The sequence below is a fragment of the Cavia porcellus genome, unplaced genomic scaffold (assembly GCF_034190915.1).
Source record: "Cavia porcellus strain 051 isolate PalLab524CR breed Dunkin Hartley unplaced genomic scaffold, mCavPor4.1 scaffold_22, whole genome shotgun sequence".
In the NCBI taxonomy this organism is placed as follows: domain Eukaryota; kingdom Metazoa; phylum Chordata; class Mammalia; order Rodentia; family Caviidae; genus Cavia; species Cavia porcellus.
In genome coordinates this window covers 35372027-35399632 of record NW_026947505.1, presented here as the reverse complement: position 1 = coordinate 35399632, position 27606 = coordinate 35372027, and the positions used below count along the sequence as shown (strand labels likewise).

The window sequence follows — 27606 nt, the reverse complement described above, 5'->3', positions numbered from 1 at the left end:
GAAGATATCTAGAATGGAATTTCTAATTTTCTTTGAGAAATAATCTTACTGATTTCCATAATTGTTGTACTAGTTTACAATTCCACCTCAACAGTGTAGAAAGATTGTAAGGGCTTTTTTAAGATTGAGGTTTTAGATCTATAATCCATCATTAGTTAATTTTAGTATCTGAAGTGAAAAGTTGGTTACGTTTCTTCATAGATACCCATTTCTTTTGTATGCTATATTGAAAAGCATATAAAACTTTTCTTCTCTCACTGAAATTTCATTTGTGTCTTTATAAAAATAAATTTACATTTTGATATATGCATAACTATTTTAGACTTCTTTTGATTAACTGATCTATATTTCTATTTCATACCAGTAATTGTCTTCATAGCAATTCTTAAAATAATGTAAATATTCCAAATTTGTTCAGTTTCAAAATTAACATCATTCCAGGTTATTGGCATTTCTACCAAAATATTAATACCTAATTGTTAATTTCTACAAAAAAAGAACTTTTCTTGAAAATGCACTGAATTATAAAATTCAGGAAAAATCGACATGTTTCTGTCACTGAATTTTCTACCCTATGACCTAATCCATTTATAGATCTTCTTTAATTATTGCAATAAGATGCTTAGGTAGAGAGCAGGAGTGCAGACAGGGGAACCAAGATGGAAGCAAAGCACCCGCCTGAGAGCTGGCCAGAGCATGGATTAAGGGAACAAGGAAGGAAGCTGAGCGCCCATCTGTGAGCCAGCTGTGGCCTGGGCTGTGGGGAGGAAAACAGACCCGCCCTGTGAGCCACCAGCTGATTCAGAGGCACTGTATTGTTTGACTGACTTGCCAGCCTAACTGAGCAATTATCTAGAGGACAGCAATATGCAATATAGTAACTATTGTAGATTTCATACTGCTTTATCACTGTTTCAATTCATTTTATTGCTGTTTTATTGTCTTTAAACTTAAACTTTAAAATTCTCAAGTAGAAGTGTATTGTATGCAATATTTTTTCCCCCAATCCTCTACCACAATCTACTATGAACATAGTAACTGGGCTTTTATTACTCAAACCGAAATCATCTCACTCTTCATTTTATAGCTAATGAACAGCTTCTATGACTCATAATAAACATCAAAATCCTTCTAACAGCGGAAAGACTTCCATATTACCCTTCCCTGTCTCCTACCATTTCCTGCTCCCTTTCTAGCAATCATGATGACCTCCTTCCTGCTTTTTCCCTCCTTTTTCTCCTCCTTCTCCTCCTCTTGTCCTTATTGCTTCCTTTGCCTGTAAAGGTCTGTTCCACTCCAAATACCTGGATGCCTCCTTTTTTTACTGCCTGCAGGTCAATCCTCAGATGTCACCAGACCATCTTGCTACTGACTGTTTTAAACAAAACCCGTAACTCCCTCAGCATCCAGCCCTCACCCATCCAAATTATCTTGATTGTCGTGACTGGCACCTAGATGTCATCCCAAAGCCTCATGCAGCCAAAGTGGGGGTTTTCAGAGGTGGCTGGATCCAGAGTGTGTGATGCTAGGATCAAGGATATGATGCTAGGATTAAGGGTGGGTAGCTTGGATAAAATATAAGGGACAGAAAGAAGCATTGCTTGTCACTTGCTGCTTCTGCCTGCCATGAACTGGTTCTCCTCCATGATGTCCCTCTGCCAAGCTACCTTGCCTTGGAGTGAGCTAACTACAAATTTAAGCCTCTACAAACTGCTGGCCAAACAAATCTTTCTTCCTTTAACTTTGGGTTTAGGGCATTTTGTCTCAGCAATGAGAAAAGTAATTAAGATACTGATAAACTTACATTTCAGTGTGTCCGATGTCCTAGTATGTTTGCTGACATCATTCCATGCAGTTTTCAATTCTTTTTATCCTAAAAGTGTCTCTATTTCCATAATAAATGAGTTAGCATCCTGCTTTTACTCTTGATTCATTTTGCTTTATGAAAATTATTGTGTATTCAATGTACAATTGCCTGTTTTTGTTTTTTAGTTCTCTCCATAGGAACTGTGAATTCTGCGTCATAGGAACTATGATGGTCTTCATTGTTAACTGCTTTGTCTCTGCTCTTCAGAACGTTACTCAGCACATAGTATTCAGTAAATGTTTATTTTACTCAATAAATAATTCATAACTATGTTAACTGCGTGATTTTGAGCAAGTCATTCCACTTCTGAATTTCAAAGAGCTTTCTCCTCTAACCCACCTATCTTAAATGAGATGGCAAATCTAAAGCACAAGGATTGCTTGTGAATCTCCTTTGTTTATAGCAATTTTATTTATGTCAACAGTTGCTCCACACAGAGGGAGGACACTAGACAACAATGCTTTCCATAAGCTGGAGCAATCATGTAAAACAAAAACAGAAACAAAAATCCAACAAACAAAAAACCCCCAAAACAACCAACCAACCAACCAAGCAAACAAAAAACCTCACCCCTCGCCCTAAACCCCCAAAACCCTCCAACATTCTAAAGTGAGAATTCCCTCTAAGTAGCATGTATTAATTTTTAGAACAACCAGGGTGACTCGTATGACGAATACAAGCATAAACACTCATAATTTTCTGGCTTCAGTTGCTTCCCATGCTCTTATAATATTAAAAATATTTTTATGGGATGAATTTTTTAGGGAATTTACTGAATGATAATGTCCAAATTTCTACTTCTAACCCAAATTTACTGCTTGAAGTCTAGATTCAAATGCCCAACTAGAGACTCAACACTTAGATCTCAAACCTATCATATTCAAATTTAAATTCATTTTCAGCCAAAACCTTAGACTTCCCTTCTTTCTCATGTCAGTAAATGGTAATTTCATTCTTTGAGATGTTCAGGACCAATTTCTTACTATTCTTTGAATTTCATGGCTCAATGGGTTCATAATTTTTATAAAAATTGGAAAATGTTTTCCAGATAATTCTTTGTATATTTATTATCCCACCTTCCGTCCTGGCTCTGTCTATCCACAGCCACATTGGCAACTGGATGTTATTTCACTACACTGATGCTCTAATTCTCCTTCTGAGGATTTCTCCCTCCGTTCCATGTTGATAGCTCCCGCTGCAGTGACTCCAAATTGACCGATCTGCTTTCCTGCAGTGTCTAGTCTCCGTCAGTCTCTTTCAGTTGTGTGTTCAATGCAGACCTCATACTATGTGCAGCTCTAGAAGTCACTAAAATGAGCTCAGCATAGTCGTTCTTCCTTCTCACTTAATCAAACATCTGCAATTTATTTATAACTTGTAATGTTTTGTCTGATTTTTTAAATTTAATTTTATTTTATTGTATTTTTTTGGTGCTGGGAATCGAACTCATGACCTTGCACTTGCCAGGCAGGCACTTATGCCACTGAGCTAATCCAAACCCCTTTGGTATTTTTATCACTCCTATTCTTTCAGTCATTTTTAACTGCTTCCTCTATTTTATTGGGATATATTTCCCTGCTCGATTTCATGCCTGGTAATTTTTTCGGTACATCTGTCACTGTGAATTTAACCTTGATGGGTGCTGGATATCTTTGTACTTCCAGGATCAGGCCTTTGACTGTCCAAGAGACGACAGACAGCCTAGACAGCCTGGTGATGGCCCAGCCTACGAAGAGCAGCGCCAGACGGGCGGCCTCCGGTTCCTCCTTAGCGGCGTGGCCCAGCGGTCCTCCCACTCTCCGCTGCAGGGCCCCAGCGCGGGTCCCCTCCGGGCGGCGCGGACCAGCGCCCCCTGGCGGGCGTCTCCCTGGCCACCGCGGCGCCGTCTCCTGGCAACGGCAGGCGCAGAGCGCAGGGCCCAACCGCCGGGTCGCGCTAACTCTGGGTCGCAGGGGTGCGACCGCCATGACCTCCAAACACTCGGAAAAGAAGCAGGTGCCGCGGAAGAACTCGGGGCACGGATACGACAAACTTGACGAGTAAGGCCCTGCCGCAGGGTCCGCCCGAGCCTGGGCGGCGGCTCCGGCACCCCCGATCCCTGCCCGGAAGCCTCGCCCCCCCTCTCGCTCCTCCTCGAAGCCCCACAGTCCTTGCCTGGCAGGTTCCTGGCCTTGTGGCTCCCACCCGGACGCCGACCCCTTCCCGCCCCTGCTCGCCGCCCCAGCCACGCGGGCCTGCAGAAGTGGGGCCAGAAGCGGCGATGGTCTCGGGCTGCTCGGGAGGGGGACTGCGTCCGGCTCGAGAAGGGGGTGGGGATGGGTGTTGGGGAGAAGAGGGGGAGGGGCGGAGGAGGGCTGGGGTGCGAGAGCAGGAGGAGTAGGGGTGGGGAGAGGGGAGCAAAGAAAAGAGGGAGATTAGGTAGGGAGAGAAAGGAGGGGCCGGAGGAGGAGAGAGGGCAGAGGGCAGTCTTTATATGAAGATATAAAGACTGTTCTTAAAACACTGTATTGCTTCAGGGGAGGGGATGGGAGGGGACATGAACCTGAGAGGGATGAACTCAATAAAACAAATATGCGAAACGTGGATGAAGTCACAATGAAGAAAATTTTAATGGAAAAACGACTTGAAATATAACACGAGTATGCCTTCATCACTAAAGATGTAAAAGAGGACATCCAGATCCTAAGATCGGAATGATTACTTTTTCTATTAGCCCAGGCTAGGGAGAGATGCAGTATCAAACAGTCCCCAACCCCAGTGACTTAGCACAAGGAGGAGTATTTGACAGGCACACCAGGAACTTAATGTGTACAGTGGCGGCTCTGCCTGTACTGAGGTTTCTTGGTTCCTTGCATCTGGTGTTATTATTTTGCAAGGTGTTCTCCTAGGGTTCTGCCATGCATCAAGCAGGAAGAGAGGACTATATCTGAGAATGTTTTACAATCCTGAAGAGGGAAACCACACACCTACTCATGCTTTATCCTCCAAACCACGTGGCATAGCAGTCAGCCAAACTGGAAAAGAAATAGAAACAAGATTGGAGCTTATTTGGTCAGTCTCTACTCACACATGAAAGGTTACAACAATTCTAGTTAAAAATGATAGAAGTAAAAAAATAAAGACATGCTTTCTTTTATTTCATATAGCAGATAAATGTCCTACTTTGTTTAGGCACTATTTCATGTGCTAAATAAAGAGGAAGTTATAGAAAGTTTCAACATTCGTGCCACTGTAGGACTTAAAATCCTACTTGTGGAAAGTACAAAAATCAAGAATTCTCCGGAGAGCTGTCGAATGTTATTAAAACGGAGCAAAGGAGCGGATGCACAGAAAGTGAGTGTTGTATACACAGGTGTTCAGAAAAGTCCTTCCTCCGTGCTCACCTCCAGAAGGTGACATCTGAGGGAGACATTAATATTCTTGCCATTAAAGGTTCTGTGTTCAGCTGTCTTTATTTCCTCTGCCTTGATCTACTGCAGCATTTGAGTCTGTTGCATATTTTCTCATTTTTTTGGGGAAAAAAAAGCTTTGCTTAGTTTCTCAGGCATGGAATTCTATGATTTTATCTCCCCCCCCACTGTATTAGTTTTTTATTGTTAGTAATAGAATATCAACAGCTTAATAGTTTACTGTCACACAAATGCATTATCTCAGAATTCTGAAGGTTAAAGGTCCAAAATAGATCTCTTTGAGCTAATGTCAAGGATTCAACAGGGCTCGAGACTCAATAAGATACTCTATTTCCTTGCCTTTTTCCAGTATCTAGAACCTTCCAATAGTCTTTCATTTTTTGTTTATAAGACTGAAAGAATTAGCCAGATGTGGTGGCACACATCTGTAATCCTAGTATTCCAGTGATTGAAGCAAGAGGATTTCACACTAAAGCCTTGCTGGGAAATTTAGGGACTTGGCAAGACTCTATCTCAAAAAATAATTAGAAAAACAGAGGTCCAGAAGGTAGTTCAGTGCAAAAGCCCAGGTGAAGAAATTAAAAAAATAAAATCAACCCAACAAATTTGCAAATATAGAAGGTTGGATAAATGAAATATAGTATTGTTGCAGAATCCTCCTCCTACTCCAGAATACCCCAGTTCATTAGTTGCCCGGGTAATAGTTCAACTGCTCCTGTGTCTTGGAAATGCCTAGTCTCTGTGATGTGTAGCTGGTTACTATGATGCACAGTGTATAAACCAGTCCCCAATTGTCAAACCTTTCTGCCTCTGTACTTCCTGCTTAGCTGTAGACCACCAGAGATCAGCCCTTGATATTCTGGGAATGATACTGATCAGTGCCCATAGATATAAATAAATCTGCCTCCAAATCCTGGGTGTCATTTTGGTGTCTCTGCTTGCCATTGCAGTGGGAGGGCCTTCACAATTGCAAACCCCAAACACCCACTGTTTGCTTTCTTTTCTTTGTCCTTTTCTCTTTGAACCTCCCCGAAACCCTGGTTTTAAAAAACTTCACTTAATTTATAGCCTATAGATTAGAGCTTAGATGCTTTGCTAGCAGAGTTTAAACATCGAGTGAACTTTGGCCAAATTCCCAAAAGGCTTCCTGTCCCTTAATTGACTAAAACTACAGAAAGAGGAACAAACAGTTTTGTCTCAAGGTGGCCAAACTGCCCAATACCCACTTCCTGTGGTAACATTCTGAAGCAATGATGGTATTGTAAAAGTGGTATCCATAGCAACCCCTGACCTTGTGAATTCACTTGAGTATATAAGCAAAACAGAACAAATGATCAGAGCCAGCAGCTCCAAAGGCCTGAGCCTGCTGTTGACTGCTGCAGCTCCCAAAATTAAACATACTTGTTTCGTGGTCTCTCGTGTGTGCAGCACATGTGTTACAGCAGTGAATTATGAAATTTAGAATGAAATATTAGGTAATTATTAAATTACACATGGATAACCACTCATGGCCATGGGAAATACATAATACTATGCTGCTAAGTGGTAAAAAGTATTGTATGCAACAGAATATGTGGAATGATTTCATTTTAAAAGAAACAATATATATCCTGCATATTGTTCTGAGAGGTTAAGTAGATGTTAACTGTGTGGTGCCTGGAATGGCGTGGGCAAGTTTTTCTTACTTAAAGGATTTGTAATACGCAGTTTTTAAAAATGTCATGCTTCCTTGATACTGTGATACTTGAAGAAATCCAAATTGTATTGATATTTTAAATGCTGTTACTATTATAAGTGTAAAGAATTTTTAAGTGTGAATTATGTGTAAACATTCTTATATGCTCATGATAATACATAATACTCTTCTTGCATCTATTTTTGAGTGTCCTGAAATAGTAAGCAGGAGCTAATGTTCAGATATGCTAATGAAATAATTTTTATGGATCATTTTAGTCTTTAGAAACTTAACATGTGGGAGCTGATTGACAAATGCATGTAACATACTCCCTGATGAGATAATTAAACTTATGCCATACAATTAATCCAATGTTTTATTTTGGAGGTTTTAATTAAATGCCTCTGTCTCTCTTTCTCCCCTTGTGTCCCTCAGTTCCCACAATGTGTACCCTGTTGGCAGTCATGTCCAGTCCAGTTCTGCTGAGCAAAAGAAGGGGAAATTCCAAATCTGGCCAGAATGGAGTGAATCTGATATAAATGCAGAAAAGTGGGATGCAGGCAAAGGAGGGAAAGAAAAGGACAAAGCAGGGAAGAGCCCTGTACTTGTAAGTAGCCTTGACTGTGACTGGACTTCATTTTGGTTTTTAATTTTGTAAGGCAGTAAGATTTGTTAAAATGGGAGCGTGCTCATTCCTCTTTTCTCCGGTCACTATTCCAAAGGGAAATTGTGACTTTCTGCTTGGCTTTTCCCATCACCACTTTGTCTTTTTAAGCCTTAGTTCAGAGCTCTGGTGAATTATATTTGCTAATTGGGAGGGAAGAAGTATGATTAAAGATTAACAAACTAAATAAACTAATAAAATAAAGGGAAATTGAGAGAGAAGTCCATAGATGGGATAGATTTTGGATAGAATTGAAAACAAGGCAATTAGAGTAGTTTAGAAAATGAAGAGTCTGTAGTGCATTTGTGACTGTTGTTTGGAGATTATGGGAAAAGTAGCTTTAAAAAGATCCTATGGTACGATAAGAACTGGGTCCCTCATAATCCCCTCAAGGTACATAGATAAAGATCTAATTGTTTACTTTTTTCTTTTTAAGAGTAGGAAGAATTTACTGAAAAAAAGAAAGCTTCTGTCTGAGAGGGACAGAAGGGGTCCCAGAAAATGGGTTGCCCACTTCTCAAGGGTGTTTTACTGAGCAAAGCCATGAGGTAAAGTGGGATTAAGGTGGAACAGAACTATAACCAATCAGTAAGATTATAAGTGTAGTCACAAGTAATATTCATCCAATGGCAAATCATAGGATGGGTGTGAGGTGGGACAGAACTATGGTCAACCAATAAGTATACAACAAGTATAGTTGCTTGGGCAGTGTTGATTAAATGGGGCTCAAATGGGGAAACGACACATAGCAAGTGTGCAGGGGCAGACAAGGACTTTGCTGGAAGGGATCAGTTAAGGAGGCTTGGATCTTCACTCCAAGGAGATCTATGCCTACTTAGAATATCAATCATTGTTGTTCATTCCAAGGGAAGTATATGGGTGTGCAGTTCTTTTTCTTGAAGCCTGGTCTTCGGTGAATACCCCTCCAGCCACAGTTGTCTCCCGCATAGACCCGCAAGGGCCCAGCCTCATCTGACTACCTACAACATTTTTACCTCACACAGCTGTCTACAACATTCCATTCTCTGAAGAAGCACTTTTAACTGCTATGAGGGGGCAGGCGGCAAAGACAGATCTGGCTTCTTCAACCTGAGAAAGGTTGTAGTTGCAATTTGCAGTCAGAGATACTCCATAGATGATCTATCTAAGGACCCTCACTAGATGCCAGGTGTTTTATCTTGGTAGATGTACAGGTTTAAATCTGGAGGAGACAAGGCCACAGAAAAAATTAAGTATGCATGGGCCAAGTAGTAAAATCAGCAGGATAATTATGAATGTAGACAACAAAGTTTTCCACCGGGAGGAGCCACTGGGAGCTTTCCATAAAGAGGATACGGAAAAGTTGTAGGGAATTTCAGGATCTGACATGTCATTAACCTGTTGTCTAACATTTTGAACAGCTATTGAAACATTAGCAGAAGGATCAGGAATGTGCACACAACATTCAGAGCCATTTTGTGAAGGCGTCTCTTTAGGGTCTCATTCATTTTTCTGACTTTCCCAAAGATTGTGCCCAGTGCCTGAGAGACACCCTATGTGACTGTTGCTTTAAAAGAAGACCCATTGTCACTCTGTAAGCTTTAAGAAAGTTCAATCTGGGATTTTTGACACTAAAACTTTTACTATCTCTTGTGCTTTTTCTGTTCTACAAGGAAAGGATTCAACTCAGTTTGTGAAGGTATCTACCCAGACTAATAAGTATTGAACTCCTTTATTCTTTGGTATATGAATAAAATCAAGCTTCCAGTAAGTCTAGAACCTGTTCTTAAGGGGCTGGAATACAAATTGTAACCCACTGGCTGTTAGACTCCTCTATTGATGGAGTCTGATATTTTGTTTTAGTTTATTTCAGTTTCAGTTGTAAAATATCTCCAAAATTTTGATGACCTATGAGAAACAGATTATAACAATTAACACATTGTTTTTGACCAACGAAAAACACTCAAATTCTTATATATAGACCACAATATATATTGTATTTATTAAACCAATCTAAGCATTATTTAGATTGTTGGCAACCTGGTATATATATTACAATATTTGGGCAGGATAAACTATCTCTCTCCTATATGGGAGCTGGACTTTAGGCATAACTAAAAGGAGTGTGAAAAGGATCATCCCAGTTATAGTTTAAGTAAGTTACCTTTTATTTGGTAACTCCTTTTATTGAGATATGATGGCCGGAAGGAAGGCCAGAATTGAAAGAAAGAACAAAGAGACATGTGTCCAACAGTAGGCTGTTTATTTTTTTCCCCTCTATAGTCATGATTACTGAGGGCTGTTCCATGAAGATGACAGGAGGAGACACAGTACAGCCAGAAGGAAAGGGCAGGGTATCCTGAAGCCCTTTAGTTTTGTTAACCCCTTAGGAATATGAATCTGAATTCCAGGGCTCTGCCTCAGAGTGCAGTGTCACTTCCAGTGGCCCCCTTGTTTACTTTTGGACATATAAACATGATGTGTTCCTGAGATTGGAGCTATGTTGTGTTCCTCCACTTACCGATTATGATTTTAGGCTCTTTTTGATTCTTTAAACCTTTTACTCTATTTTTAATGACTTCTTTGTGCTGATTACATGTCCAAATTGCTTCTAAAACATGACTCAGTTATTTGATGCAGCAATTCATTTAAAAATATCTATCAAACTCAATAAAATTTTCAAAACACAAATTGCCAGAATGACTAGATGAACTATGGTATCTTTGTTTTATGTAAAGCATTCTAAAATGGTGAATATTAGCATTTACATTTTGTGTATAATCATAAATGGCATGACATATCAGTAATTTTTTTCTCAAAAATTTTAGTAAAATAATTGCTAAGTCTGTTAGTGCATGAAGAACAGTATCAAAATTAGTGATCTATGAGAGAATGCATTCTTTGAACCATGCCTAAAATAAGTGTAAACTGTTAGACTTAATGGCTTCTAAACCTTCTTGGTCCAAATGAAAGTTGGCATATTTTACATATGTTTAGCAACAACTCAAAACTTAGGGGTTGTGTGTGTGCCTTACTCTGTATAGCTTTCTGAAGTTATATCATGAGGATAGACTGTGCGGATCCTCAGTTAAGCAGCTGAACCTTCGGGAAAAACCTAAAGATAAATCACTCTAAATTGTGGAGATACACTAGGGAAAGGAAAAGCAGAAAGTGCTTGAAAACTTTAACACAGGGAAGTAGGAGTAGCCTCATTAGATGACTGAAATAATTTCATTAATATCTAGAAGGTGGGGTTGGGTTTCAAATTATTAATGCAAGCAGAGCAAGCAGAAGTCTATTAGAAGGGAAAAGCAGGCTGGAACAGTAGCAAATGTGCTGGTCACCTGGTGTCCATTTCATTGTAGACAAAATAGACTGGCTAAACATCAGACCATATTATCAGGAGATAATATGATGCTTACTCTAAGGAGTCATACGCATGGTTAAGGAGGCCTGAGGCTAACTCTTACTATGAACATGGCCAATCCAATGGAGTGGGACACTTGGGAGGCTTAGCATTCCATTTTATCATTTCAGCTTTCAAAGGTAAGGGAACACCAGCTCAAAGTACAATACAAAGTGGTAAAATCTGGAATGGAACCTTGCCGTCCAATTGTAGTTCTGTCCCAAGACTCAGCATCCATGGACTCACAAAGCCTCTCTTTAGTGAGGGGTGAAGTGGCCAGGCTTGGTGATTGCATCTCTGTCGTATGATGGCACCCATCATGTTGGTCCCAAATTGCAACATCCGTGTTTTACTCTCAGTTGTGTTAAACACTGAACCCTAGAAAGTATCCTTGGAATTTTGCACATGGTTCTTTCTCCAGATGTGAAGCTAGTCATCAGAAAACCAGCATCTGATGAGCTAACCCTTTGTTCTCTTAGTCCAGTGTCAGATATCACTTCTCCAGCTAAGTCATGGCAACTACAGCATGTAGTGAGTGAACCAGCTTGCAGAGTACATAACAAAGACCTGTAAGGAAGTTACAAGGAATACCCCCAAAGTGAAATGACAGGAAAAGGTGACCACTTCTTAATGTGATATGTCCAAACCCTGGAGAAAAGGGAATCTCAGTAAGACTTTTTTTACCCTTTTTTCCCCTTGAGGATCTTCAAGGCATGAAGAACAGAAGCCAAGCAAAAAGGAGTGTTCCTGAGCCTGTGTCAGTCTCTCCAGGCTGGGGGGACAGAGGGGATTGTCTGGAACTGCCAAAGTAATTACACTTAAACCAAAGTCCAAGGAAGTGATCTAAATTTTTTCAGCTAATTAAAAAATGTTATTTTAAGACATTTGCTCAACATTTAGGCCATACCTATGAAGCGCAAGTTGTGCAAATAAATTACAAAGTAACATCTTTAGAGGCCTGGTAACTAAGTATTTTTGTAGTGCTGTGAAGAAATGCAATGTAGGGTACATCAAGGTGACCCTGATAAGGTGACCCTGATAAGCACTCCAGCCTTTTAGATAGTACCTAGGAATAGGCAGAGCATTTGATAGGAAGTGTGGGCAAACCAAAGTTCCCCAGCTCTACTGAGACCTGAGAAAGAGTGTTAACTGTGTCAAGCAAATGTGAAACTATACTGCCAAAGGAAACAAATTCATCTGTAGGAAGATACCATTATCTAGAGCCTGTTTTTATTTTTATATGCAGTTATATAATTCAATCCAAAATTACTAAGCCCAAAGAGAAAAGAACCAAGTGAGTGAAAACAAAAAGGAAACATCACAGGTAACTTCAGATTTGTCAGATAGGAAATGTTAAAATAACTAAATTAATATTTGTAAGAAAGAAAACAAGGTGATGGAGTTGCAGAAGTCTGCAATAGCACCTTGTAAATTTCAGGTTTTCAGAGTGATTCTTTGGGCATTTGGCTAGAGGCTGACTGCCTCTGTCTGCAGTGTCTTCAGATTCCAGTGTCTTAAATGTGACCATAAACCGCATGTTCCAGATAAACATACACGCCTAAAATGTATGAGAACTCCACTGTCTTAAAATATAACCTATTTCTCAGGCCACACCAGATTTAGACGAAAAATACAATTACTACAAAAACCACAATACAATGTCTTTTTCTTCCTGTTTCTATTAATGCGGGTGAAATTTAGCTGCCTTTTCCCACACAGATAATTTACACTCCTCAAGAACTTTATTCATACTCCTAGCGTATTTCATGTTATTTCTTGTAAGGGGTCTTTTCTTCCCAGGACCTTCTGCGCTCTGAGAACTACATGGTAATGTAGAGGCTTTAGCTAATTAGATTGCTATCATTTGAGAATAGATACTTGAATATCGTTTCTTTTCCAAAGTTCATTAATTGACCCTTAATCAAGTTCAAAAATTAACCAATTCATTGTATTCTTCGGCATTTACCCTAAAGAAATAAAAACTCATGTTCGTACAAAATTCTGTAACATATATACATAAATGTTCTTATCAGGTTTATTGGTAGTACCCTAAACTTGAAAATAGCTTGCATATCCTTCAGTGGGCAAATATGTATACCATGAAATGTTACTCATCAACGAATAAAAACAAACTATAGATACATGCAACCATTTGAATGAGCCTTAGGGAATTTTGCTGAATATTTCTCTTATGAAAGAGAAAAAAGGTAATCCAAAAGATGTCATGCCATTTAACTCAGTGTAATATTACTGAAATGATGAAATTATAGAAGTAGAGAATAGATTAGTGACTGATAGATGTTAGGGCAGGAGTCTGGATGGGATGGTTAGTGTGGCTTTGAAAGGCGTGGAAAGGATCCTTGTGCTGAGCCTGCCCTGGGTGTTGACTGCATCAAGGTCAGAGTCCTGGCTATGATACTGCACACGACTTTTTACAAGGTGTTTCTGTTGGAGAACCTGGGTTAAAGAAACCCAGGAACTCGTTATTTTTCCCTACAACTGCGTATGAATCTATACAATAATGATCTCAAAAGAATAACATTCATTTTAAAAAGTAACAAATGAAAATCAGGTCAAAATCCCAAGTTTTAAGCGCTGGGAATATGGCTCAGCCCAGCAGGCATGAGGTTGTGAGTTGAATTCCTGGTGCAAAAAATTTTCCAACTTTCATTTACATATAATCTTGTTTGTGATTCCAACAGTAACAGTTATCAGTCTTCTGTACTCAAGTAAAAACAAAACATTTTCAGTGTTTCCACACATTCATCTGAAATAGTTTCCCTTACACCTAACAGCTCTTGCATTTTTGGGTCACTATCTTTGCAATCCAAATCTACTCAATGCTTGAAATGACATAGAGTTGTTAAATTCAGTACCCTCCAAGAACTCCATGAACTAGTTCTAACGATAAACATACAAACTACTCTGTGAATGCTTATTTGTTGATCAAAGTTGTATACTTACATTAGTTAGGATTGAGTTGTTTCTATTTTGATAAAACCATAGAAAAAGAAACTCAATTCATTTTTTATATAGCATTTCTTTGAAGATCCTGAAGGAAAGATCGAATTGCCACCATCGTTGAAAATTTATTCCTGGAAACGTCCACAGGATTTTGTGACAAATCGGGTAAGAAGTATTTTTACTGTTAAAGCAAATACTGATTAACCATAAAGATACAATATCCTACAAATACAAATTTCAATTTTTGAATGATTTAGAATAAATTTTCTTATGGCATGTAGTGAAAATAAATTGGTCCTTTGCATTTAAATCAGAAATCAATGTTTATCATTTTTTATATTAGTTTCCATGAGATTATTAACTTTTTATTTAGAATCTTGAATTTTCTACTTTTCCCCAAAATCATAGCCTCAAGGTTTATTTTCTCTGATGTTTGTTAGCATTGCTTTTTATAGTGCAAGAGGTTTCCACTTGGATTTTTCAATTCAGTGGATTTTTAAAACACTCAAATCTCATGGAATTCATATTGCTTATTTTCATGAAATGTAATCAATATCAAATGCATATCAATATTAGCTACATTATATTGGTATCTCAAATAAAGGTGGTAAAACTGCTTTTATTTTTTGTCTCTTATGCTTAAACATTTGAGTAATTTTGACTGGGACATCACCTGAGAAACTTTCATTCAAAGCAACACTTATATACTTTAAAACTGTGACCACGTTAGTCCAAGTTTCTCTCTCTGTTTTTTTTTTTTTTTTTGACACAGGATCTCACTATGTATTCTATGCTGTCCTTGAGCTCACTAGGTAGCCCAGGATGGCCTTGAACTAACAGTGATCCTCTTGCCTCAACCTCTTAATGCTAAGATTCAGAAGGCAATTTTGTCTAACTTCTGAATAACTGCATTAGTTTGAGTGTATTTCTTATTCTCGGGATTTACTTATCATTAATGCTTTTCCCCCATTCAATTGTACTCACATTATTCATATATATATATTTATTGAGGGGCTGGGGATTTAGCTCAGCGGCATAAGCACCTGCCTTGCAGGCAAGCAGTCGTGAGTTCGATCCCTGGTACCGATAAAAAGGAAAAAAGACCAAAAAAAATATATATATATATATTTATTGTTACCAGGAACAGAACTCTGGACCACTTTGACCTCATGCTTGGCGTGCAGGTTCTGTGATCTATATTCACAGCTCTAATGCATAGAAAATTAATAGGTTATATTATTTAGTATTAATCAAATGGTTAAAATGGAGCTGATTTTTTAATACATTTGTAGAATCTATTAAAACTGTCTCTGCACAAAGTGATTCTTTTACTAAAAGTTTTAACCTTCATCAACCGTGCTATTAATGCAAGACCAAACAAAATGAAAAACAGAAGTCTTATCTCACTTACTGGTACAGAAAGTTGATTATATCTAAATTCAATAAGATTTATTGAAGTGAAAGATTCATATACTGAAGTGAAAGATATATACTTTCTGAATGCCTACTTGTAAGAGATTTCAAGTAATTCAAACATTCATGAACAACGCTTTTAAATTAAATTTAAGCTGGCATGGTGGTGCATGCCTGTAACTCCATCCTTTGAAAGGCTGCTACTGTGAGTTCAAGGCCAGACTGAGCTACATAAAGAGTTCAAGGTTAGTCTGAAGTGCACAGTGGAACCCTGTCTCAGAAAAACAGACAAAAAATTTAATGTTTAGTAACACTGACATGAATATGAATTCTGTGATACCAATATAATGTACTTGATGTTATATGCTATTAAAGTAAGTCCATGGTTTACACTTCATGCAAATAGGCAATATGAATTCCATGAGATAGGAGTCTTAAATTAGAGTAAGTAGAAACATTTTCTGAACCGTCTTTTTCTTTTCTGTATAGTTTAGTTCTGAAAGATAGAGATACTTTTGTAATAAAACTCATCCATTGTTGCTCATAACACCTCTACCTATGTAATGCTGCCAGCTCCTTCTACAACTAAACTTTGCCCTCCCTCTGCAGAGATGCCTTCTCCTGACTTGTCATGGTGGAGTATGGGTCAGGGCAGACAGAAATGAAAATATGGCAAAGCAGGAAAGCTTTATCTAGTAGGGTGTTTTGCAAGCTCTAATGATAGGTCCACAGTGATTACTATTTACAGTGACACTCATAAAATGTGCACATATATAAAATTGAAATAAAAATCTCACTGAACATTAATGATCATATGTAAGATGTACTCCATTATTTCTTTCCCTCTCTCCTTCTCTCTGCAGTCTTGATCCACTAAGCTGATTTCATTATTCATTAAGTAATTTCAACTCATTTTAATAAATACAGTCCAATCTAGAACGTACCATAGAAATCCAAGCAAAAGACTAAATCAAAGGACACGATTTAATCAGAGAGAAGCTAGGTTTAAAGATCTTAAAATCCTGGCTTTGAGGTATCGGGGTCAACTTGAGTTGTTCTAGCCCAAAGGAATAGTAAGCTATGATCACAGGGTTACAGACCAGATCTGATTAGGTTTTGAGCATGAGACATTAGGAGCCTAGACCCTTGAATGTTGACTTTATTGAACCTTCTAAGATATCTCAAGATTTATTCTGGCTAGGTGCAGGTGTAGAGAATAGTGGTGCTAAAATACCATTGTTAGAGTTCTTTATGTTGGTATGTGTTATCTTCTCCAAAGTCAGTTTCTATTTATCTGTCAGCAGATACGTGTTAAGTCTAATGCTTCAAATTTTTGGCATCAAATATTTAATCTTATTGCATACTCATACTGTGGAAAATTATGGGCATCCTATCGTAGCCAAGCCAGAATAAACTGTGTTTATAATATATCATCAGAATAGTCAGCCTATGGTTTCAGGATAGTTTTAGGTTTCAGGATAGTTTTTTCTTGAACATAAATTATTTTATTGATTTTTTGAGGTGTTATTTGTATTGGTGGTTGAGGGTAATTAATTATATTACCATCCATAAAAATATAATTCTGTAATAAATACATTTGCATGTTAGTTTAAAAGGTTAAAAAATATAAGCTTTGATAGATATTTTACCTCATTAAAAATATTCCATCATGTTTTTCTATTATTTATTATTTTTTAGAAATTATAAAATGTGACAGGATTTAAAGTTGAAAAAGATTTTAAAAACTTTTATGTCTAATATTTTGCATCTGAGATAAAATTTTTTTCAACTTCAAGTTTAACATGAATGGTTAAAGTTCAAAACACTTTTTAAACTATGTGTATGCATGCTGTTTATCTGCATATATTTTATTTCAAAATACTGTATCTTATCATAATTAAATTAATTTTACCTACAGTTCTAAGTAAGGATCATTTTCGTGATCACTTATTTTTTATTTATTCTCATTCCTTTGTTTGAGAGAAATGAAATCACGGTTTAGCTTATTTCATTAAGCTAGAGCTTATTGAGTTATGTTTTCTGTATCTTTCTTATCAGATAATATCTATGTACATATTTTTATTTCAGACTCCAGTAGTTGTGAAAGATGAGATCACATTTGATTTGTTTTCAACAAATGAACATTTATTCTGCAGTGAGGTATGTAGGAAATGTGAACCAAAGCCTCTTGTAGAATGCTTTCCAGACCTGGGGAAACATCTCCCAGACAGCCAAGCTCCGTTTTCCCTTGCCTGCTTTTAAGTTTTAGTATGACAGTATTTCTTTTCCCACTTTTTAAAAATACAATTGAAAATTAAAAAATTGTATATATTTAAGGTATTTAGTCTGATGCTTTGATATATGTATACAATGTGGAATAGTCACCACAACTAAGAAACTCACTTTACATATTTTTTATGATTCTATATATTTTTATGCCAGGAATCAAACTCCGGACCTTGTGCTTGCCAGGCAGATGCTGTGGCACTGCACTATATTCCTGGCCCATATTTTTGTGTGTGAAGAGAACACTTAAAATCTACTGTTTTAGCTCACTTTTTGTAAAAATTATCAGTGCTTTTAGAAGCATTTTTTCTTTGTCTCCCTTTCTTTTTATCCTGTTTTTTTCTTTTTTCCTCCCTCTCTCTGTTGTACATACATACAGCTAAATGAAACTCAGTTGCAAATGGAGTTCAATTTTATTAGAACTTTTAGTTTGCATTGTGATATTTTCTGAAAAAAAAGCAAGACTTAATGATTTTATTTTGTCATTTAGAAATCAAAATGTGGAATGCGGTATTTATATAATTTAATACTATCAGAATTAGGCTTTTCCATACCCTCCCATTGTAGTATCTATAATTAAGAAACAACCAGTTAACAACCAATGTCCTTTGTTTTTAGTTGATGAGGTGGATTATCAGTGAAATCTGTGCAGTATGGAAAATATTCAATGGCGAGATTTTAAGCAATTTTAAAACAGCTTCTGGGGAAACTCCTGTTCTCTTCTGGAAACCTTGGGAACATATATATTCCCTGTGCAAGGCTGTGAAAGGCCATATGCCTTTGTTCAATAGCTATGGAAAGTATGTGGTGAAACTTTACTGGATGGTAAGTTCAAGTTTATGTATGCTGAAACTCGTGTCTTTCATATGGATATATATTTATAAACCAAAAAACAAGGCTGGAAAAAATGTTTTTTCTTTTTTTTTGCAAATCTCAGGCTTAGCCAATCATTTAGCCCATCTCTTTCAGAAATTTAGCCTAGCAGGGGTTCTTGATTCCCTGGCCACACACAGATCAGTAACCAATCTGTGGCCTTTTAGGATCAAGGCCACACAGCAGGGTGAAGCTCGCACAGGAGGCCACGAGCAGTGAGTGAGAAAGTGAAGCTTCATCTGTATTTACAGTTGTTCCCCATCACTCGCATTACCCCTTGAGCTCTGTCACTTGTCAGGTCAGCAGGGACCTTAGACTGTCACGGAAATGTGAACCTTTCTATGAACCATGTGTGAGGGATCTAGGTGGTGCTCTCCTTGTGAGAGTCTAATGTCTGATGATCTGAGATGGAGCTGAGGTAGTGATGCTAGCAGTAGGGAGCAGCAGCAAATACAGATTATTACTAGCAGAGATGTTTGATTGCGTAGAGACCAAAATAAATCAGCTGTTTGAAGACTCATATGAAGACATTATTAATCAATGGCAAGTGACAAACTGCATTTGGTGTTAGGCTCTCAGGTGGCAAATGAATTGATGTACTTCAGTTGTATAGTTGCATGTGACGTTATGCTTTAAGTCAAAATCCAACCCTTATTTTAGTCCACACTTATTCTGATCCACCCATTATTTTATTTACTGCATCTGTCCAGGCCTCTTTCCTGCACTGCGCACTTGCCTCAGTCACAGTTTTGTTAAGTCCACAGCTAACTTGAGCAAAAATGAGTAAAAGACAAAAGTCATTGAGAGCTTCTTTGAAAATAGAAAAGATCCAGTAGTGAGGCAGCAGAAGACTAAGACAAAAAGAAAGTTGAATTTAAAAGAAAATATCAAGAGTCTACTTAAATTATGGGTTCATTGCAACAGGTGTTTCATTCTCCAAGATTTCTTTGCATAATATATGGCAATCTGCTATTCAATGAAGTCATGAAACCTTCTAAAATGCTTTGCTACATGGAGAGCAAGGATCCTGCGGTTAAAGTAGGCCTTTCGAGTTTTTGAAAAGGAAGAACAGAAGCAATTACTGAAGGTCACTACTTCATCAGATTTGTCCTCATTAAGAGCATCATTGTCTGTGGCTAATCAGATCACTAAACCTAGTATTTCCCTTGCTATTGGTAAAGTGCTGATTCTGCCTACAGGTTGACATTTGTCATGGACTTTTAGGAGAGGCCGCATTCAAAAGACGGCATGTGTGTTCCTTTTTGGCTAGTACCATAGCTAGACAAATTGAAGTAGCAGAGGATATTGAGGCACAGTTGTTACACAGGGTTCATGATTCACCATGTAATCCAGGTAGATGGGTTTTATTCATATTGACACTAGGGCAGCAATGCTTGTTTTTGTATGATATAATTCCAGAAGGGTATAGATATAGAATATTTTATGTCTGATTTTGTTGCTAACCAACACCACAGCTGCAGATCTATTCACATCTGTGAATGATTATGTATTATGAAAACCGAATCAGTCAGTTTGAGTCAGTATATATATGAGGGGAACAGCTGCCATGACTGGATGACTTTCTGGTTTCACTGCTTAGGGGTGTCATTTCTGAATGTACGTCTACTCACAGAGGCATTTTTAGAGAAATACTGGCAAGTGCATTATAGAAAAATGTCACTTGGACTTAACATATTTTGCAGAATGTGGTTAAAATTATTGATCACATTATGGTATATATCTTTAACACATTTATTTATGCAGCTCTGAGGAGATGGACACAGAGTACACACATTTCTCTTATATACAGAAGTGAGATGGTTTTCTAAGGTAAATTAGTGGTCAGAGTTTTGGAGTTAGTACGAAAGATTTCTTTTAGAAAAATAGTCACTGCTAACAGCACATTTCAGTGACATAAAATGAGTGGCAAAACTTGCTTATGCATGTGACATGTTCAACCAGCTTAGTCTGTCATGTCAAGTAAGAATGACAATGACTAAGAATAACTAAGAGAACATAATACTCAAATGACAACAATATTGTATTTATTAAATAACAAATTTAAAGTCTGAATTTTCATCATATAAAGTGGCAACATTCAAAACCAAACTGGAATTATGGAATAATTAGTGAACATTGAAATTTTTGACATTTCAAACAGCAGAGATTTTGCAAAACATTGAATGAGAGCTTTTTTCTTCCAGCTGCGTGTACACCTATCTCAGTTTTCAAGAGTTTGAGCATTACTTCCTAACTACAAAAGACTCCTGAACTGGGAAGGAATAGATTCTCAACCCGTTTGTAAATAAACTAGGTGAATCCACTGGGAAAATCAACTGATTGAGATCTCAAATGAAAGTGGCCTTAAAAGTATGTCTGAGATAACTTCACATATCCATATATTCTGGATTAAAGTCAAGGAGGAACATACTGAGAGTTATAAAAGCACTAGGTCATCTTTCATTTCCAACATTCTGTCTTTCAGAATCAGGGTTTTCTGTAGTGACAACAACCAAAACAAGATTAGAGAGTATGCTGGACAAAAGAAACACATTTTGGGTGTTCCTAGGAGAGAGATCAGATTTCTACTAACCCAGAAATCTACCAAAATATTTCGTCAGGAATGAGCTGTCTTTCAGTGAAAGTTTAACAACATCCTCATAAGCCCAGTAAGAAACGAGGAAATTGCTAGACTTGATGTTCAGTCTGACCACCTCACTTCCAACATTGTCCTGTAAAATAGCAGCCCCAACCCTATGTGACATTAGGAACCTTATCATGGAAGAGAATATTTCCATAGACCAGGGGCAGATGGGGATGGTTTTGGAATGGTTCAAGTACATTACATTTACTGTGCACCTTGTTGCATTGTAATATATAATGATACAACTCACCATAATGCAGAATCAGCAGGATTCCTGAGCTGCTTTTATTGCAACTAGATGGTTCCATCTGGGGATAATGATTTTAAATTTGTTATTTAATAGATGCAATATTGTTGTCATTTGGGTATTGTGCTCTTAGTTACATTATCTCATCAAAATCGAGGTTTTCTTAATGTTTGGTATAATGGATAATTTTGGGCAGTTTCAAGGACATTTTTGGTATTATGGTTTGTAACTCTGGTTTCTAATTAATTTTAGTGCATAGTATTTTAGTAGTCTACATAGATTAGTTGATATTTAATAGTAGTCTATTAGAAGATAGTAAGATAATTTATTTTAGTAGATAGTCTATTTAGATTAAATTCCTGGCTCCTTTTGTTGGTCTGGCTTATCAAATACTAATTGACTTATTTAAAAGATCTATTTTTCTATTCTGTCTACCACTTTTATTCATTAGCCAAATGACAAGGCTCCATCCATGTGCCATTTTGTTCCTGCACGGTTAGTGGGTGGAAATGAGTTCTACAAGCTCTGTCTGGACAGAGTGCTTCCTGTTTGTTTAAGGAGGAGAGTGGCAGTCTTAGCTCTGTTCATTAATTCACTGGGGAGCATACATTAATTCATTTTATGCTTCAAGGTGGGTATAAAGTCAGAGACCAACCTTTGGGCCCTGTGTAGGGAGGAGCACCACCTCGTTACTGCAGTGTGTTTAGGGAAGTGAAGTTAGGTTCCAGTCCACCTATATAATTTTCATAATTCAACTATTCACTGAAATCTCTGTCCACTGGTTACCTGTTTCTTGATCTTTTCTAATTGTGACTTGTGCTACTGATTTAAAATTTTTTGTGTTATCCTTTTAGCAAGCTCATAAGAGTAAGAGGGTATAACTGTATGCAGCCATTTAGTTATGTACACCAGGAATTCAAGTGTTAAAAATATTAAATTTGAATATGGTTATATTTTAAAGTATTTTTGTAAGATGTATGTATTAATTTTTTATTTTAAAGGCTGTAAAATTAAACACAACAAAACAGAACAAAATAGGACATAAAAAAGCAATATAAGAGCTATAAACTTCAAAGCTAGATGACCTGAGGTCATTACTATCCATCATATTGTCTCTTGTTTTCCTCCAAATAGTTGTTCATGTCTTTGCATACAGAGAATTCATACAAAACAACATAGTGCAAAACTGATCTGAACAGAATGAAGAAGGCATGCATTTCAAGTCCTCAAAACCAGACAACAGGGAAGTCACTAATGGCTGTTGTAGAGTCTCTCGTTCTCTTCAAAATCTGTCCATGCCTTCATGCAAATTGAAGTTCAATAAAACAAAATGGCAGGGGGAGGGGTTGCTTTGTTTCCCGGTGCTCCAGGTCCCAACATGGAGGGGCCCAGTAAATGCTGGTGGCTCCTGTCTTGGGCTACTGCAGCCTGCCACACCACACTCACAGCCCCTCACGGGGGGCAGGGGGTTGCTTCAAGTTGTTTCTTTCTAATGAATTGACCATTTCATTGCCCAAGTTCTGAAATGGCCAACAGACTGTAGAAAGACATCTCTTTAGGCTCCTGCTTGAAACCAACAGTGTCAGAAAGCTTCTGGCCCTGATTCAGGGCCAGGAAATTTATGTTTATATTGGTAATTTATATTTATAAGAAAGGAAGGTTACATCTTAGTAAGCATGCTAAATAATTAAACATTTTGTGCATTTGGTTTTTCTTTGCTTTTTTGTGTACCAGGGTTGAACTCACAACCTGTACTTGCCAGGCAGGCACTGTGCCACTAAGCTATATCCCTGACCCAATAATTAAACATTTTGATAGTCTTTTAAATTTAAAATTATGATGTTAGCCCAGTAAACTTTTATTTATTTTCTTTTTCTTTTTTCTTTTTCTTTTTTTTTTTTTTGGTACCAGGGAGCAAACTTACAACCTCATGCTTGTCAGGCAGGTGTTTATGCCGCTGAGCTAAAATCCCCAGCCCTCCAGTAAACTTTAAAAAAAAAATCCAATACATCATTTAAACACAATAATTTTTCTTATTGAAAAATACCAAATGCAAACATAATTCAGTATTTTATGATGAGGTCTCATAAATTATATATAGTCAATTTTAGTTTCTATAACAAAATACCACAGCTCCAGAGGCTTGATAATAACAGAAATTTTTTTCTCACAGCTCTAGTGATGAAGATGTCCAAGATTAAGGCATTAGGAGATTTGTTGTCTGTAGAGGACCTTGTTCCTAGTTCATAGATTGAGGCAGAAAGGGAGAACTCTAGTCATTTCATACCTTAAAAGGCACAAATCTCTTTCCTGAATGCTCCAGCCTCATGACATAATCACATGCAAAAGGACCCGCCTCTCAGTACCAGCATATTGTGTACTAAGATTTTAACATATGCTTTTAGAGAAGAAATAAACACTCATCTATAACCATATATAATATCTAATATGTAATGCATATTACATATAATATTTATTTTGAATAATATTTGAGGAAGCTAAAAATGTGTAGTATAAATGAATACAAAATATTCTCAATGAAATGGTTATAAGTTTAAACTATTTTAGAAATGTATATAATACTGAAAATCTATCCCTGTGTTGTATTTTTGAAATAGATTTATTGAGGTCTGATTCACTTAACATATAACTCACGCTTTTTTTATTTTAAAGAGCATAAAACCAAGGAAAATAAAATGGAATAAAACCAATCAAAATAAACCAGTGTAATGGATAGAGGACTTCAAAAGCTTACAAAATCAGCAGTAGTTATCATCATGCTTTCTGTTGTCTTCAAAATAGCTGCAGATACCTTTGGATATAGTAAAAATTGAACAGAACTGAATAGAATAGAAACAAGAAAAACAAAACAATGGAGACAATAAAGGACTTCAAGACAAGCCAATAGTAAATCCGAAATGGCTACCATAGTATGTCTTGCTATCTTTTAAATAGCTGCTCCTGCCATCAGATTTAATATAACCAAACCAAACCAAAGAGAATAAAACAACCCAACAAAACATGCAAATGATATGGTTTCCAGGCAGGGACCCTTCCTAGTAAGGCCTGGTTCTCCCTCTGAGCTCCATGAATGGTGCTGACTCATGGAAAGAGGCTTGGGTCTGGCTGTCCTCACTCTGGCAGTGGACCACACATGGTGCAGGTTTCCAGGCAGGGATCACCTCCTGGTGAGACCTGGTTCTTTCCTTCTGCAGTCCGCCAATGGCACTGACACACGGAGGGAGGCGTGGGTCTGACTGTGCTCACTCCAGCACCGGCCCTCCCATGGCCATAGACCCTCATTTTAAGCACACAGTTTAGTGATGTTTAGCAGTCAGAACATTCTGAACTGGGAAAGTGTTATCTTTGATCATCAGTAAGAGGTGATATTTGTTAAACTGCTCTGGTTTAACTTCTGTCCACTTGAAACTTCTCTTTTTAGGAATTCAGTGGAAATTTCAAAGAACAGCATATTTTTCCCAGGTAGATAAGCGTGTTAGGTGAAAAATGCAACCAAAGGTACTACCTACTTCTAGAATTTTTAATCATCCCAAGCGGAAATTCTGTACTCATTAAATAATAAATTCCCATTCTCCCTTCCTCCAGCTCCTGCTAACCTCTTTCTCTGAAGTGGCCTTTTTGAGTAATTGTTCATCACACAGTGTTTTTCTTGTATCAATTTTATTTCTCTGTTAAATTTTTGAGTTAATTTAATTTGAAAGTGGAGAAAATGACACACCTGTGCGTTTAATCCTATGCTGCTTTACATCACCTATGAATGGAGAAAGAAAAACTTCTAAGCCACCTTGAAGCTCAGGGTTACAACTAGCATACAGTTAAAATATTTTTTACCTAATACTCTTACTTACTGGAAAAAATATGCTGTTCCTTGAATCTTCAGTGAAAATGGCTCTTTCTTGTGATGACTTTCTCCATCCAAACTGGTCATATTTTCTTCTTTGGTCCTAATATTGCTTTGAACGTACTGTATTTTATGTTGTTTGCATGTGTGCCTTCCCCTACTAAACCGTAAGTAATTAATGATAACAGGCCATGTATTATACATAGCTTGAGGTCTGCAACACTTGAGACACTACTGAAAATATTTTCTGGTAGAGGAAGTAATTTAGAATAAAACTTAGCATGTAAAACTACAGTAAAAGTGAGTTCATAAATATTAATGTTATGTTTTAATTATGAAGTAAAATATGCATACACATAAATGTGAATTTTACTAATTAAGATATTAATTCATTTCATCCTAAAAATTAGATCTTTAACTAGAAGTAGGCCTAGTATCAGAATTAGCAGTGTAAGTTTCAGTGAGCACATATCTGGATAAGCAGTAATTATTAAGGTTGTATTTGAAGAGTTGGTGTTGTGTTTATATACAATAAATTGATTATGTCCAAGCTCATGTATTGTTTTAGTTCTTCTACTTGAAATATTTTAATTTATTGCTTTGTGTACTCACTAAGCCTCAGTAATAAGGACTATACTGATGCATAGATATGTATGTGCTATAATTACAAAATGAAATAATGGTAATGTTAATCATACGAATAAAATAAAGTAAAATGTTAAACCAGAGTAATACTGAAAATTAGTGTCTCATACTAATGTTAGCATAAACTGATAAAGCAACAAATACCAATGTTAGTAATATATAATAATGTATGAGAAGAACTACTATAAATCCTTGATAGCATCACACTGTTTTCTTCTTATTTTCAGGGTTGCTGGAGAAAGATAACTATTGATGATTTTCTACCTTTTGATGAAGATAACAAACTGTTGCTTCCAACCACAACCTGTGAATTCGAACTCTGGCCAATGCTGCTGTGTAAAGCTATCATTAAGCTGGCAAATGTTGAGTATGTAAGAAATTATCACTCATTTGTCTAAAACAAAAAGGCAAAACCACAAATATACACTCATGTTAACACTCATGTTAAATGACTTCATTTTTAAAAATAAATGAAATGAAGCCTTTTTCCAAACAATGTAAACTTTCAAGTATAAAAACCCATGTGCCAAAGCCACCAATTTGAAGTATTCAACTGTAAGACTAAATTGTCTCAAGCAAAACACTCGAAATTGATTCTCATTATGAATGAAAATAGATCATGGAAAATAATGTTTCAGTTTAATAGGAAAAAGGAAGTGTTTTGTAAGGGAAAATGTTAGTTTAAGTAGTGAGTTATATATATTTGACCCAGTTAAAGTTTAGGTTCTGTACATTTTGCAGTAATATAAAAAACTTGAACTTTTCAGCATGATATCAATGCATACTTCATGCTTTTTGACCTTAATTACTTTGGACATTCGTGATGAAAACTACTCATATGTCCTCCATTATGCTTGCAAAAGTCTGCTTCTGTCCTATGTCTCTGCATGATTCGTGTATCTGACACGAGGCATGCCTGCTGTGTGCTGTACACCAGTGGTTATCTGTTTCTGATCCCAGCTATATAGTGTACAATGGGAAAAAAAGACTTAGATGCTTGGCTTGTGAAATGCACGGCTGTTTTTCTCACTGCTTAGTGAGGGAATCCTCACCTACACTGTATAGATCTGGATTCGTACCTTGCTGCAGTGGCATAAAGAGCAGTTCCATATTCAGTAAAGCACATGCTTTAACCAACGCAGCTACTTACCCTTCCACTTCTCTCATGGACTGGGCTATGTAGTCAGAAGCTAAGTCTGCTTTGTGTGAGTTTTCTTTTTGTTCAGCTTCTCCCAGACCTCAAAACAAAAACATTAGAACTGTCATTCTCTTTATCTCTGTTTTCCTTTACTAGCCCTCAACTTGCTAGTAAGAATTTGTTTCATCAGTTTGCAGAATATTAATTTCAATGACTTTGACAAAATTTTAGCCCAAATCTTTTAAAGTAGCCAAATACTACTGAATATTTGCATTGGTGGCAACTGTGCATTTATTTGGAACCAGAGATATTTCCAGTGTTCCTAACTCTCAGACATGAAGTTCTGGGAAGGGAAGCCTATCAGTGAAGCATTAAACACATGGCCCTGATAACAGGAGTAGTATTTTTTCTTTCTTAAAGCTATAGTTGAATAGAATTTAACTGAAATGTGAGTAGGGGCTGGGGATTTAGCTCAGTGGCATAAGCGCCTGCTTTACAAGCAGGCAGTCGTGAGTTCGATCCCTGGTACCGAT

At 37.2% G+C, this 27606-nt stretch overlaps 1 protein-coding gene and 1 non-coding gene across 9 annotated transcripts in view; one reads left to right on the top strand and one right to left on the bottom strand.

The window, feature by feature from the left end:
* Positions 1-3658: 3658 nt before the first annotated feature.
* Adgb (androglobin) overlaps positions 3659-27606 on the top strand; it is a 119172-nt gene continuing 95224 nt past the window's right edge. For 2 of the 8 annotated variants that reach the window (XM_063233038.1, XM_063233036.1), the window contains exons 1-6: positions 3671-3906; positions 7388-7559; positions 14038-14130; positions 17467-17538; positions 18283-18489; positions 26163-26302. In XM_063233038.1, coding sequence (XP_063089108.1) covers positions 3833-3906; positions 7388-7559; positions 14038-14130; positions 17467-17538; positions 18283-18489; positions 26163-26302 — 758 coding nt within the window. In that variant the 5' untranslated portion in view covers positions 3671-3832. Of the gene's footprint in view, positions 3907-4399; positions 5201-7387; positions 7560-14037; positions 14131-17466; positions 17539-18282; positions 18490-26162; positions 26303-27606 lie in introns of those variants that run through there. The other 6 variants (XR_010041956.1, XM_063233040.1, XM_063233041.1 and 3 more) reach the window with 6 other exon arrangements.
* Positions 22906-23042, bottom strand: LOC111755797 (small nucleolar RNA SNORA2/SNORA34 family). The gene has a single exon (XR_002790351.1). It is a non-coding gene; the product is annotated as a small nucleolar RNA SNORA2/SNORA34 family (small nucleolar RNA).